At 44.7% G+C, this 15,832-nt stretch overlaps 1 protein-coding gene across 1 annotated transcript in view; it reads right to left on the bottom strand.

Annotated features, from left to right (window-relative positions):
- The window catches only part of rapgefl1 (Rap guanine nucleotide exchange factor (GEF)-like 1), a 52,611-nt gene that overhangs the window by 3,709 nt on the left and 33,070 nt on the right, over positions 1-15,832 (bottom strand). Inside the window, exons 9-14 of the mRNA XM_067969201.1 lie at positions 15,644-15,766; positions 13,522-13,700; positions 9,750-9,840; positions 3,542-3,592; positions 2,783-2,870; positions 1,214-1,278 (exon numbers count right to left, since the gene is read on the bottom strand). Of these exons, the coding sequence (XP_067825302.1) occupies positions 1,214-1,278; positions 2,783-2,870; positions 3,542-3,592; positions 9,750-9,840; positions 13,522-13,700; positions 15,644-15,766 (597 nt within the window). The remainder of the gene's footprint in view (positions 1-1,213; positions 1,279-2,782; positions 2,871-3,541; positions 3,593-9,749; positions 9,841-13,521; positions 13,701-15,643; positions 15,767-15,832) is intronic.

The following is a 15,832-nucleotide window of genomic DNA, read 5'->3' as shown; positions in this document are numbered from 1 at the left end:
CCCCTTCTCCTCCGGACCCCCCGCCCCCCCGCCCAGTAACATTGGGAAGAGAAAGGGAACTCACAGTCTGTAGAGATCACTAGTAACCAGTTGCCTAAAGTTTGCATTATTGATATATCACAGCCGCCCGAAAGAACCAACAGCCCACAACTTTAACAACTTGAGCTGCAAGGTGTGAATCAGCGTTTCAGAACTGTCACTTGTCAAGTGTGTCATCGCAATTATCCATTTATCTGTCAAGACTGAATCATCTCCCAGTCCCTCAGGACATGGTGCCCAGCAGCTGAGAAACTTGCCAAAACAACTTTCGACAAGAGATCCCGCAGAGAACCCAAGAGTGCAGATTTCAGGAAAAGAGCTTTGTGCAATGAACGCGGCCTGAAACCGCCTGATTGGCGTCAGGTTTAAACTCCGACAGGGGCACGTTGAAAAAGGATGTTCAATATCAGCGATTATCAGTCATGGATCTGCACTCTCAGCACGCCCTGAGGAATCTCAGCGATGGAGCTGTCTGCATCTTTCTGGGATCTCTCTGGGGTCTGGGATCTCGATAAGACACATGGCCTGGTTAAAGGGGTGATATCAGGCACCATATAGCATCCGTCGAGATATTTTAATGTTATGATAACATAATTGTGGCTACCCAGTACAAACTGATGGTTTCAATAAAAGAACTCAAGCTAATTTTCCCCCCTTTCCTAACTCAGAGGAACTGAGACCAACTGTAGTTCCAGAACCAATATCTTGGCTGAGATTATATAACTCAGCAGAGTGTGAATTAAACCTGGAATCTTTCTGTACTGTGTGACTCAGTACCTCAGGCGAACTGAACAGCTTTCTTAAATTAATTCAATATTAAAAAGTATGAAAGCTGTCTCAAAAGAATTTTGTAACGTAAACCGCAGTGTCCTCAAGCAGCACTGACCAACGTCATAGCTCTGAGGTGCAGTTTTAAGACTATGCACTGCCACAAGGCGTGTCTGCCTGAAAAGTCCCTAACGTGGTGACTAGCAGCTGTTTGCAGAGCCCATTAATTTCAAGTAGCTTCACATGTCTGAGTGTCTTCATCTTTCTGAATAAATTAAAATTGTACGATTCAAATGTAAGCTCCCTGTTAGTGTTATGAAGACATTGGGGGGTGCAGTGCACTAGAACACTGTCCCTTTGGGGTTTAACTGTTGTAACGTGCTAGAACAGAGAGAGAAATACTCACCATTTTCTCAAAGTTCACCAATTGATTCAGGAATGTTTTGTTGCCCTCATGGATGAATGTCATGTCTGCAAAAGTCACCAAGGAAAAACTATTATAATTAATCCAGTAATTATATCTAACACGAAACACCATGATGTTGATTAATCCAGGAGCTCTGCAACCCTTCCTCTGGCGACTTGAACATTTAGTGTGTGTTTTCTTATCTGCTCCCTCTTTCCAGGGCCTCAGTTTCACTCATTGTTCTCTGGTACTTTCTACACAGAACTCAAGATGCAGCTTCGATTTCTTTGCAGCAAACAAAGCCAAATTTGAAACGGCATTTCAATGCTCGTGCTTCCAGAGAGTCACGGATAATCGGCCTAGCTCTGTGATTCACTGGTGAAAGATGATCTTTTGACTGGGCTGGCTTTGAATCTCGGGACCCGCTTACATTGGGAAACACAGCGGCTCTGTTCATTGTGAGGAGCCGTCAACCTGTGTGCGTTCTGGTCGGGTGAAGGGACTTCAAACTGCTTTGTTGCCCAGTTGCTCCTCATTCTAACGCTGAGTGCTGTGTTCGCTTTGAAATTCCACCCCTAGCCCCCACCCGCTACGATTTTCCCTGCTCCCCCTGCCCAAAGAGGGGACTTGTGCTGGGGTAATTCCATAGGCAATGGCCACCTTTCGCTACCTCGCAATTCCTCATGTGTCAATCTAAATGTGTGAGTGTACGAGGTTATTCAACCATGGTGGTGTCACAGCAATCTTGTCCTCACCCAGTGTCCACTTGCACACACTTTCCCGTTGGGTTCACTGGATAGTGAAAGTCAACGAGAATCCTGGATGATTTCTCCCCCCCTTCCTTAGCCCAAGGGTGTTAAGGCCAATTACAGAGCCCATGTCTGTGGTGAGCCATACGGACCAAGAAAGTCCAGCTGAGTTTTGATAGTGAACCAGTTGTGGACCATAACTATGTTTATACCAGGTTGGAAGCAGGGTTTGAAGTGCCTCTGAAACCAGGTGAGTGTTCCCAGATCTCTTCCTTCCTTAGAAGAGCTTGCAGCTAGTTCTGGTTGGGATGACGTCAATTTAGCATCCAACTAACCACATGTTCTCCAGCCCAGAAGATGACTTTCAGCTGAAACATAGCAGAGAGCCTTCACATTGAAGTGCAGTGTGCCCAAGCCCTGAAGGGTTTTGATAGAGTAAATAAGGAGAAACTATTTCCACTGGCAGGAGGGTTGGTAACCAGAGGACACGGGTTTACAGTAATAGGCAAAAGAAGCAGAGGGAAGATGAGAAGAAATATTTTTACGCAGCGAGTAGTTATGATCTGGAATGCACTGCCTGAAAGGGCGGTGGAAGCAGATTCAATAGTAACTTTCAAAAGGGAATTGGATAAATACTTGAAAAGGAAAAAAGTTTTCAAGGCTGTGGGGTAAGAGCAGGGGACGGGACTAATTGGATAGATCTTTCAAAGAGCCGGTACAGGCACGATGGGCCGAATAGGCTCCTCCTGTGCTGTATCATTCTATGAAGCCAATCTATATCAAGACGGACATGGTTCTAGTGACAGTGCCAAAGTCTTACCTTTCAGCAACAGGGGAACAAAAGGAATCAGGGGAGGCTTCATCCTGGCGATGGTGTCTCTGTAGGATTTATGATTTCGTGAGGGATCCTGCGAGACAAAAAAAAGTACTTTTATAGTCTGCAGTCAGGAAGAACGGAACCTCCATTACCCAGGCTTGAATTAACTGCCTTCCTGAATATTGGACCGAATTTTCCTGGTACAAAGCCTTGCATGAGACACTGCGTCACAGGCCAAGAAAGATTGGTTGGTGCAGTTGAAGTCCAGCCAGAGACCAATGGAAGGGTATTTCCCGGTGTGACCGATAGTGAAACCACTAGCCTGGTGGAGGGACAGGGGGAAATACAGTCAGTGGACTTTAAATATTACGCAAACTATGGTTCAAATGGTGATTTCCTTTCCCGTATTACAGAGTGGGAGGCTGTGACACATGACTTCACGTGATTCTAAAGCCTATAGATGAATAGTCAGTCATAGGAGGAATGCTCGTTTAACTTCAATAAGCCAAGGGCTAGAAGTGTACAATCTCTGCGGATAATCTGAACACTGCGGGTGGGGGCCGGTAGTTTGCAAAGGGATCCTGCTGACTTCCCAGTCGTGCTGGTGCCCATTTAGCATCTGGGTCGACTAGCCAATTAAGGCGAATCCCTTGCTAATGGGGATTACTCTTTGGTAGTGAAGGGATTTGAATGAGAGAAATCCCACACCCAACCACTGGGCCACACCATCTAATTCAGAGCGAGGGACTGTGCTTTACTCACCGTTAAACTCTCGAATTTCTGGAACAGCTTTTTACATTTTGCAGGTAGTTTCTGAAAAACACACAAAACAAAGTTGAAACAAAGATGTTCTTGTTGGAAAGTTCAGGTAGAAATCGGAAGCTCAGTCAGGGTGCAAGCATTCCATTTGGGCTGCATGAGTTAATTACGACTTTGCGTATCATGCAGAAATCTAGATTGATATAGAGCTACCATAACAACCAACACCAAGGGCCATCAAACATAGGTGAGGCTGGCAGGCGATCACTCTCTCTCACCCTTCAAGCTCTCTCTTTCCATCACAAACCTCCTCGTCTTGATCTATTTTATCTGAACTAATATAGCCATAGCTTTCCAAACTTTCCTCTCCCGCTACTCCAAATAGGCCGTCCTGCATGAATTTCCTCTGCCCTGCGTCCTTGCCATTTTGAAATCATTGCCCAGTCATCCACTCTCTTTCACAGGCCCTTTAACTCCTTACCTCTCAAAGCACTGATCCTCACACTTGAAATCAATTTTACAACACCAAGTTATAGTCCAACGATTTTATTTTTAATCCCACAAGCTTTCGGGGGCTTTCCCCTTCCTCAGGCGGTGTGGAAGTGACAATTTCGAATCCTTCGCATTTTAAGATCACATAACAAAGCCTGGTGATTACTGCCCGTTGCCAAGGCAATCACAGTGAGCAGACAGAAAGGTGTCATCTAAAAGGCCACTGAATATACAACCCCCCCAAAAAAAAAAGAAAAAAAAAGAGAGAGAGACAGAACGAAGACAGTCAATGACCCGTTATATTAAAAACAGATAACATTTGTTCGCTGGTGGGGTTACGTGTAGTGTGACATGAACCCAAGATCCCGGTGTCCACATACAACTCGGATTATGCTGAGAGACTCTGCCGCCGTACCTCTCGCACACTCCGCAACCATTTCATACACCAACTCTCAAAATCGTCGAGCAGAAATTGATAGCCAAGTTCCGCACCCATGAGGACGGCCTCAACCGGGATCTTGGGTTCATGTCACACTACATGTAACCCCACCAGCGAACAAATGTTATCTGTTTTTAATATAACGGGTCATTGACTGTCTTCGTTCTGTCTCTCTCTTTTTTTTTTTGGGGGGTTGTATATTCAGTGGCCTTTTAGATGACACCTTTCTGTCTGCTCACTGTGATTGCCTTGGCAACGGGCAGTAATCACCAGGCTTTGTTATGTGATCTTAAAATGCGAAGGATTCGAAATTGTCACTTCCACACCGCCTGAGGAAGGGGAAAGCCCCCGAAAGCTTGTGGGATTAAAAATAAAATCGTTGGACTATAACTTGGTGTTGTAAAATTGTTTACAATTGTTAACCCCAGTCCATCACCGGCATCTCCACATCATGGCCTCACACTTGACACTGCTTCCTGAGAGAAATGTTTATGCACCATCCATCCACTTGTACATTCGGATGAGGGAGCTGGTCTCAGTAGTGTGCTGGGCCCCACAGATGGCAACTGTGTGGGGCTGTGTTCCCCACATTTACATTACAAAACCAGCCTCTCTTATCCCCAAGGCAGGATTGTAGGCCTATATTTTCGCCGAGCCTAGACTTGCTTACACAATGGATTGCAGTCAATGGACAACTGCATGTCTGTAGTCAACATCACTTCAATAGTGTAAAAGTATCTTTAGACTTCTCTTCCTCCCACATCTACATCTACTTTATGTGATTTAAGTACCCTTTTGACACACGAAGACTATTATTTTCTATTGATGCCTTTTGTGAGCAGTGATTAACTCAACATATATACAGTTTCTAACTTCAATGTGAAACGATTGAAAATGCAGCCATTTTATTGTCCATTCTGAGAGAGTATGAGAATAGACTGGCGGCTAACATAAAAGGGAATCCAAAAGTCTTCTGTAGGCATATAAATAGTAAACGGGTAGTAAGAGGAGGGGTGGAACCGATTAGGGACAAAAAGGAGACCTATGTATGGAGGCAGAGGGCATGGCTGAGGTACTAAATGGATACTTTGCATCTGTCTTTACCAAGGAAGAAGATGCTGCCAAAGTCACAGTAAAAGAGGAGGTTGTTGAGATACTGGATGGGGTGAAAATAGATAGAGGAGGTACTAGAAAGGCTGGCTACGTTTAAAGTAGATACGTCACCCGGTCCGGATGGGATGTATCCTAGGTTGCTGAGGGAAGCAAGGGTGGAAATTGCAGAGGTGCTGGCCATAATCTTCCAATCCTCCTTAGATATGGGGGTGGTGCCAGAGTACTAGAGAATTGCAAATGTTACACCTTTGTTCAAAAAAAGGATGTAAAGAAAAGGCCAGTCAGTTTAACCTCGGTGGTGGGGAAGCTTTTAGAAACGATAAACCGAGACAAAATTAAAAGTCACTTGGACAAGTGTGGATTAATAAAAGGAAAGCCAGAACAGATTTGTTAAAGGCAAATCGTGTTTAACTAACTTGATTGAGTTTTTTGATGAGGTACAGAGAGGGTTGTGTAAATGGACTTTCAAAAGGCGTTTAATAAAGTGCCACATAATAGGCTTGTCATCAAAATTGAAGCCCATGGAATAAAATGGGCAGTGGCAGGATGGACACAAAATTGGCTAAGTGACAGGAAACAGAGAGTAGTGGTGAACGGTTGTTTTTCAGAATGGAGGAAGGTTCACAGTGGTGTTCCCCAGAGGTTGTTACTAGGACCACTGCTTTTTTTGATATATATCAATGACTTGGACTTGGGTGTACAGGGCACAATTTCAAAATCTGCAGATGACATAAAACTTGAAAGTGTAGTCTACAGTGAGGAGGATAGTAATAGACTTCAAGAGAACATAAGCAGGCTGGTGGAATGGGCGGACACATGGCAGATGAAATTGAATGCAGAGAAGTGCGAAGTGATACATTTTGGCAGGAAGAATGAGGAGAGGCAAAATAAACTAAATGGTACAATTCTAAAGAGGGTGCAGGAACAGGAAGACCTGGGGGTATATGTGCACAAATCTTTGAAGGTGGCAGGACAGGTTGAGAAAGCGATTAAAAAAAGCATACGGGGTCCTGGACTTTATAAATAGAGGCATAGAGTACAAAAGCAAGGAAGTAATGTTGAATCTTTATAAAACACTGATTAGGCCACAACTGGAATTCTGGGCACTGCACTTCAGGAAGCATATGAAGGCCTTAGAGAAGGTGCAGAAAAGATTTACTAGAATGGTTCCAGGGACGAGGGGCTTCAGTTACGTGGATAGACTGGAGAAGCTGGGGGTTATTCTCCGTAGTGCAGAGAAGGTTGAAAGGAGATTTGATAGAAGTGTTCAAAATCATGACGGGTTTAGATAAAGTAAATAAAAACTGTTCCCATTGGTGGAAGGGTCGAGAACCAGAGGACACAGATTTAAGATGATTGGCAAAAGAACCAAAGGCGACGTGAGGAAAAACTTTATTTTACGCAGCGAGTAGTTATGATCTGGAATGCGCTGCCTGAAAAGGGTGGTGGAGGCAGATTCAATCGTGGCTTTCAAAAAGGAATTGGATAAATATTTGAAGAGAAAAAATTTGCAGAACTATGGGGAGAGAACGGGGGAATGGGCCTAACTGGATTGCTCTTACAAAGAGCCGGCACAGGCTCGATGGCCTGAATGGCCTCCTTCTGTGTTGCAACGATTCTATTCTATGATTCAGCAGTGCTACGTATAAAATTGATTACAAAATGTTTCAGACAGATTACTCTGCTAGATTCATGCATGCTATTGTAATGTCTTTACTCTTCATCAGCCTTCATATTGAATTAGCCGAATCTGCTATGTCGGATCTGCACTGTAGCCATGATACATTTGTCAGTCTTGCTGATGTGTATTTTTCATATGAGAAAAACAATTCAGTTGTCAATAACATCAGATTTTTCAAAGAAAATTGCTCATAAAATTTACACACAACTTTCCTGAGCTGTTAAAACATTTATGTAGAAATCTCTGTTTTTTTTACACAATGAAGCAACCTTGGGATCTCCTGTAGGTATAATATAAAGTCAGAACAAGCTGACGTCATAGAAAGTTGCCTAGCACTCTCGCTGTAGCAACTGCTATGATGCTTTTTAAATTGCTGGAAGTATCATTGTACTGAAATTTACTGATAAAACCTCACTCACTCAAAAGGAGGCAGTGTTTATGCAGGTATTTTATTCTGGTGTAATAACTAGATGCCAGTACCCTGAAATGTTTTCAGATTTCTATGTAGTAAGCATAGGGCCAATTGGCCTCCTCCAATGTATACCTACTACTGCAACTACTACAACAACAATTTGCATTTATGTAGCACCTTTAACATAGTGAAATGTCCCAAGGCGCTTCACAGGAGCGTAATCAGACAAATTTTGACACCGAGCCGCATAAGGAGATATTAGGACAGGTGACCGAAATCTTGGTCAAAGGGGTAGGTTTCAAGGAACATCTTAAAAGGAAGAGAGAGAGAAGTCGAGAGCTTTAGGAAGGGAATTCTAGAGCTTAGGGCCTAGGCAGCTGAAGGCACGGCCACCAACAACAACCTACATCTTTATAGCATCTTTAACATGGCAAAATGGCCCACGGTAGTTAACAGTTGTGGGTAAAGCGAAATTACATGAAGCACAGTCGAAAAGATTGGTTTTAAGTAGGATTTTGAAGTTGGGAAGAGATGTGGCAAAGTGGATGGATTTAAAGAGGGAGTTCCAGAGTGGGGGGGTTAAATTACTGAAACTCTGGAACTGATTATAGAGGAGAGAGGATTGCGCAATGGACCAGAGTTAGAAGAGCTGACGGGGCAGAGTCAGAGGTTTTTTTTGTGGACTCTTAAGGGAATCAAGGGATATGGAGATAGAGCAGGAAAGTGGAGTTGAGGTAGAAGATCAACCATGATCTTATTGAATGGCAGAGCAGGCTCAAGGGGCCATATGGCCTACTCCTGTTCCTATTTCTTATGTTCTTAGGAGGGTCATTGGACTGGAGAAGGTTGCGAAAATAGGATAGGCAAGGCCACTTGAGGGATTTGAAGACAGATTTTGAAATTGAGGCATCAGGGGAAAGGAGGCCATCAAAAATTGGGGTGATAGGTGAGCAGGGTAGGAGGTGGGGAATAGAGTTCTGGATGAGTTGAAGTTTGTGTGTTGGAGTTTCAGTTAGACTGAGCTGGTAGCACTCTCTTGCCTCGGAGACGGAAGACTGTGGGTTCAGGCTCCACTCCAGCAAAGGGCCAGTGCTTTCAGGAGAAGGGAGGAGAAAATTACAGGCTAGAAAAAATAAAACAAAGCACCTTCTGTTCGTGATAATTAATCTGGTGAACTAGACACCAGAACACCAAAGATAGTCAGTAAACTTAATGGGTTAATTAGCAATGGGCCGGATTTTGCAGTGAAAATAACGGCAAGGCTAACAGGGCTCACTGTCTGATTTGCACAGAAATAACGGTAACTTCCAGCGACTGCACATGCGCAGTCAAACACGGAAATACGGAAGTTTCTGTACCACGTGACCCTCCTCAGTAAGCTCTGTGAAAACGACATCTTGCCGGCTGGCTCCCTATTCAAATGAACGGAACGGTGTGATGGATACGAACTAATCTTGCCAAAAAAGGTACGTCAAGTCGTTTCAAGTCTAAGCACATTTTTAACAGCGTGGTAAGTCTCAATAACTGCCAAACAACCTCTCTGGCACTGAAAATTAACTTTTACAAGTGTGGAATCTCATTCCTTCGTATTTGAATTGTTGTTGGACATTTAATAAAAAACATTTTTTTTACATTTTCACTTTTTTTCCCCCCTGTCTCTTAATTCAATCTTTCTTGCTCTCTCTTTATTGTGCTTTCTGTACCTGATCTGACATTGAATTCACTATTCTAACTTACACTTCCTGGTTCAGACTCTGCGCTGCTCATTAATGATGCTCCAATCTGGTTGGTTAAGGGGATATACAGCTGCTTGCCCCGTTCACACAGGTCCCAGATGCCCGGAAGAGGGCATCGTGCTGGATTGAGGGCCCGATCAGAGGAACTTGCCGTGCAAAAGCCCACGAAGAGTCGATGGGCAAGTCCAAGTTTAATGAATGGCGGGTGCCGTTCGTTCGCTGCTCACAGCAAAATCCGGCCCATTATTAATATACGTTCATAATAAATGTGACGATGAGCGTAAACTGCGCAGTGCATAGAATTCAGACACGCTTTGATTGCTTTGTGTTCCACTTACCTCCCAGGTCAGACAGAGGCGGCTGACTGCAGCGTTGCACAGGCCCATGATGATGGCAAAGAACGAGAACAGGTTCTGCTTCTCCTTACAGCTGGAAGAGGAAGGAGACATTAGGATAAGCAGGTGAAACATTGATGTGTAAGAGGGAGGGGCTCTCACAATTCAACAACAGGGTTTTCTCGTGGGTTTGAGTCCAATAGCAACGACTTGCATTTACACATAGCACCTTCAACATATAAAATGCCCCAAGATGTTTCACAAATAGATGTACGGAAAGGAGTTGCCATTGCAGAAAAGATTGGGAAGGGTGACCAAAAGCTTGGTCGAACGGACAAGCTTTGCAGATGTTTTTAAAAGGAGGCGGAAAGCCAGAAGGACTTAAGGAGGTGAAGTCTGAAGCCAAAGTTAGGGGCATCACAGGCCTGGAAATATCAACTTCAAAAATTGGGAGCTAAAAATCCAACTGTTCATGGCTACATTCAAGAAAGCAACAACGTAGATTTATACAGCATCTTTAATGTAGTAAATGTTCCAAGGCACCTTATAGTGGAGAAACGGACATCAAAATGCGTAGAAGAGTTAGGAGAGAAAACTAAAAGCATCGCCAAAAAGGTAGGTTTTGAGGGAGTTTTAAAAAGGTAAGGAGAGAAGGGAGGGAGCTCCAGAGATTGGCTGAGGTCTGGGCCATTGATAGTGGAGCAGAAGGAACAGTGACGCACAGAAGCCAGAATCAACAGGACCAAAGAGCGAGGGCTGGACACAGGGTTGGAGGAGGTTGCAGAGGTGAACTGGGGATAGATCATAGAGGGATTTGTAAACCAGGACAAGGAGATGGAATTTGATGCATATACTACAGGGCTACATGACAGCCATCTTGCGCAGACACAAAACTTTTAATACTAGATAGATTTCAGGAAAAATCTCTTGCCTCAAACAGTAACAAAGCTTGGAGTCATTTACTGAAGAAGGCAATAGCATAAAAATATTGGGTTTATTCAAAATAAAATTTGATGTCATGAATGGGAGAGTCAATGCCCTGGAGGGATGATCTACGCTTGGCTGAATGGCTTTCTCTTATCCCTGATTTTTCATACGTCTTGGCCAATATTTATCCCTCAACCAACATTCACTAAAACAGATTATCTGGTCATGTATCACATTGCTGTTTGTGGGATCTTGCTGTGTGCAAATTGGCTGCCACATTTCCATTACAACAGTGACTACACTTCAAAAGTACTTCATAGGCTGCAAACGCTTTGGGAGGTCCTGAGGTCGTGAAAGGATCCAGTGGGAATTTTCTTGTAGCATCTGGACGATTTCAATCTCTCTACAGTTAAGAGTTAGGATGACAGACACACAAACTAGGAGAGTGCGTGTGTGTCCGTGAGTAATCGTACTACTTGACACTCCCGGCAGGGAGCCTCACCCACATAGCAGAAGTTCGGGCGGGCACTGCCCATGATTTTCTGGCCAGTATTTTAAATGGTCAGAAAATCCTGGACAACGTGCACCCAACTTTCCAATCTGTGCTCTCGGAGGGCGAGGCAAGTGAATATACCTGGATAAAAATTGATTTGTTAACAGTGCTAATCTGATACATTAATTATTACTGTTAGCGTATTTCTCAGAGGGTCCCCACCTTGCTGTTAGTTGTGAAAGTTGCGATGGAACATCTAATTACTGTCAGTTAGTTATTAGCTAGTGAAGTTTTACTGATGACAGGGATTAAACTCTTATACACAAGGATTTCCAATGTTGATGTTTGGGTTACCTGAACAGGTGCTGTGGGAGCTGTCAGGTTAATAAGTGTAAACTTCAAAAAACAGGCCTTCTTGTGTAAGTGACTGCACACCGCCACTGTGTGATTCACAGCCTGCACTCACTGGGTGGAGTCCGTGAGCCCAGAACCTCAGGCATAGACGCCCCTTAAATTATGGGAATGGCAGATGTTGTGGTCGCCCTGAAACTGAAGCCTCTGATTATCTTGTGCGATCTGCGTGATACGTCTAGACTGCCTACAGAAAGTAGAATCTGATTAATACAGGGCTTCTGCTGCCTTATCGTAAACAACATCCTTTATCTCAACTGCTCAAGCTCATTCACCTGACAAGGGCGATTTTTATCACCTCTAGTAAACTGCAGGAGTTTTTTCTCTTTCCCTCTTCTCCTGGTTTACGCTGGAGTGTGATCCCATGGGCACAAACAGCCATCCTGTACCTCATCCATTCTTGATCTATAAGCCTAGCCAGTGAGTGTTGCCAGGATATTTAACCATGGGTGGCATCACATCCTCACCTAATGCTCCAGGTTGAGGTCATCGGATAGCAATCTGGAGCGGGAACCTTGGCTGATTCTTTCCTTTTTCTAGCCCAGGGCACTGAGGAATGTTGTAGGGGGCACTACCACTGCCGCAGCTGAGATTAGTCAAAAAGACTTACATTTATGTAACGCCTGTCATGTCCTCAGGACTTCCCCAAGTACTTTACAGCCAATGAATTACTTTTGAAGTGTTGTTACTATTGCTATGTAGCCACTCGTGGCAGCCAATTACTCACAGCCAAGATCCGACATACAGCAAAGAAGGAACGACCAGTTAATCCCTTTCTGGTCATGTTGCCCGAGAGATGAATGTTGGCCAAGACACTGGGAGAACATCCTGCTGTTCTTCGAAAAAATGTCAAGGGATCTTTTACGTCCGCCTGAAGAGGTGGTGGGGAACTCACGAGAAAGGCGGCACCTCCAACAATACAACACAACACTCCCTCGGTACTGCAATGAGGTGTCAGCCTAGGCAAGACAGAGGGTCAGAGGGATCTTGGTGTGCAAGTTCACAGATCCCTGAAGGCGGCGGAACAGGTAGATAAGGTGGTAAAGAAGGCATATGGGATACTTGCCTTTATTAGCCGAGGCATAGAATATAAGAGCAAGGAGGTTATGATGGAGCTGTATAAAACACTGGTTAGGCCACAGCTGGAGTACTGTGTGCAGTTCTGGTCGCCACACTACAGGAAGGATGTGATCGCTTTGGAGAGGGTGCAGAGGAGATTCACCAGGATGTTACCAGGGCTGGAGCACTTCAGCTATGAAGAGAGACTGGGAAGATTGGGTTTGTTTTCCTTGGAGCAGAGGAGGCTGAGGGGGGACATGATTGAGGTGTACAAAATTATGAGGGGCACAGATAGGATGGATACTAAGGAGCTTTTTCCCTTCGTTGAGGGTTCTATAACAAGGGGACATAGATTCAAGGTAAAAGGCGGGAGGTTTAGAGGGGATTTGAGAAAGAACTTTTTCACCCAGAGGGTGGTTGGAGTCTGGAACTCACTGCCTGAAAGGGTTGTGGAGGCAGGAACCCTCACAATATTCAAGAAGCATTTGGATGAGCACTTGAAATGCCATAGCATACAAGGCTACGGACCAAATGCTGGAATATGGGATTAGAGTAGACAGGGCTGATGGCCGGCGCGGACACGATGGGCCGAAGGGCCTCTATCCGTGCTGTATGACTCTATGACTCTAGATGATGTGCTCATATTTGTAGCAGGACTCGAACCCACAACCCTTTGACCCAAACGAGAGAGCGCTGCCACTGAGCCAAGCTAACACTAGCTCAGCACACAACCAGAGAGGAAACGTGAGACCCTCCTGGTCTAAACGGCATGGTGCTAAAACCATGCTGTCACAACAAATTCCTCCTTAATGCATTCCACCAGCTTTCCTCATCCCCGTCCCCGCAGACACTGATCACGTCCTTTAATTCCAGATGAGCACTTACAGAGCAGCGATGTTGATGAAGGTCTTGAGAAGCTGCACTCGCTTGCCCAGGCGTTCACACATCAGTATCTCGGTAGCGACCCAGTGCTGCACCTCACTGCACCGCTGCAGCACCAGCTCCAAGTTCGCTGTTCGCCTCCGAATGCTCTCGTTCCGGAAGACATAGTGGATCAGCTCCAGCTGTAAGGAAATCAGCGCACACGTTAACACACAACATAGAATTTACAGCACAGAAACGGGCCATTCGGCCCAACTGGTCTGTGCTGTGTTGATGCTCCTCATGACCCTCCTCCCACCCTACTTCATCTAACCCTATCAGCATATCCTTCTATTCCTTTCTCCCTTATGTACTTATTTAGCTTCTCCCTAAGTGCATCTATGCTATTTGCCTCAACTACTCCTGTGGTAGCAAGTTCCACATTCTTACCACGCTCTGGTAAAGAAGTTTCTCCTGAATTCCCTATTGGATTTATTAGCAACTATCTTATATTTATGGGCCCTAGCTTCAGAGCAGTGCCCCACATGTGAATGCAGAATGCATGTCAGCCTAGAGGGTGGAAATCACTTAAATACTGGGTTACTTTCAGACGCCGATATAACCTTAAAAAGATGTTAGGAAAACATCACACATCCTTCATTCTGCAATGGCATGTACATCAAACATTAATTAAAGTAATGATATAGTAAAAGAGAAGGAAAGTTTCAGGCAGCACTTTCAACGCAAACTCCTCCTTTGCCCATCACTTAAAATATACAAGTAATCATGAGATGCAGAGCCTTTGATTAAGTACCCTCATTTTTACAGGTTATTTGCAGCCTCATGGAGACCCAACACTTCAGGTCTCCAACATAGGTTCCTGGAATCATCTCACTTGTGCCCCATGTTGTGTTTACAGGCAACTTTAGCTTTCTTAGCTTTGCAGCAAAGTGGTTTACACTTCACCAATTCTGGCCTCTTGCCCATCCCCAATTTTCATTGTTCCACCATTGGCGGCCATGCCTTCAGCTGCCTAGACCCTAGGCTCTGGAATTCCCTCCCTAAACCTCTCCGCCTTTCTCTCCTCCTTTAAGACGCTCTTTAAAACCTACCTCTTTGACCAAGCTTTTGGTCACCTGCGTGAGCCGACTGTACGGACTGTTCTGGGGACATATCTCACGTGGCTCGGTGTCAAATTTTGTTTGATAATCGCTCCTGTGAAGTGTCATGGAACGTTTTACTATGTTAAAGGCACTATTTGAATGCAAGTTGTTGCATTTGGTGTGTAAATACAGTGATCTGACTCTCCACGGTGCCAGGAACTCAATAAGAAACTCTCAGCTCTTAAGGGTTTCAAACCCAAACTGCAAATCGCTTATTACAGAGTAAACACGGTGTGCACACCTGGAGCAAACTCGAGTGATTTGTACTCCGTGCGCAGTGTAAATACAACTGTAGAGAGAGGCCCCATTGATATCAATGGTTCTTGGCACTTCCACCAGCCTAATGGATGACGAGGAGCCACATGAACTGAGAAATCTCTCTCAGCTAAGTATGGCTACACACTCAACCATGAGTGGTTTTTCTGGAATTAGATGGCGTCTGATCTGTCCCCAGAACAGTCCGTACAGTCGGCTCACACTGAAATAAGTGGAGGTGTTCCATGGAACTTACTCTGTGACCTACAACACTGGGGCAGCTAATGAGGAAATCAACAGTCTCAATGAGGCTGAAACTACCCAACCAACAACACAAGATGCTTAGTTTGAAGGAGATACACAGGTAGGAGTACTTCATAGAATCATGCAGCACAGAAGGAGGTCATTCGGCCCATTGTGCCTGTGCTGGCTTTTTGAAATAGCTATCCAATTAGTCCCACCAACCCTACTCTTTCCCCACAGATCGGCAAATTTTTCCTTTTCAAGTATATATCCAATTCCCTTTTGAAAGTTACTATTGAATCTGCTTCCACCACCCTTTCAGGCCGTGCATTCCAGATCATAACTACTCGCTGCGTAAATTTTCTTTTTCCTCATGTACTTTTACATAGTTGTGCCAGCCTTTCCGTCCCTCTTTAAGCAGTGCACAATAACTGAATATTATACGGTGACGTTTGAAACATGCTGGAGAGCCCTGGGCTACACACCTCATGCACGCAATTTAAAAGCTCCCAGTCAAATGCCGTGATCTGACTGGCCATTTCCTCCATGTTCATTTCGTTGATTTCTGGTCCTTCGTGGGATAGGCGTTCGACGGCAGGTGGCGGAACCTGCGAATTAACACGGGACGTGAGAAACAACACAGTCAGCAGTCACGTAGCGTGCTATTCAATGTT

The sequence above is a fragment of the Heptranchias perlo genome, chromosome 30 (genome assembly GCF_035084215.1).
Source record: "Heptranchias perlo isolate sHepPer1 chromosome 30, sHepPer1.hap1, whole genome shotgun sequence".
In the NCBI taxonomy this organism is placed as follows: Eukaryota; Metazoa; Chordata; class Chondrichthyes; order Hexanchiformes; family Hexanchidae; genus Heptranchias; species Heptranchias perlo.
This window is presented reverse-complemented; position numbering and strand designations above follow the sequence as displayed.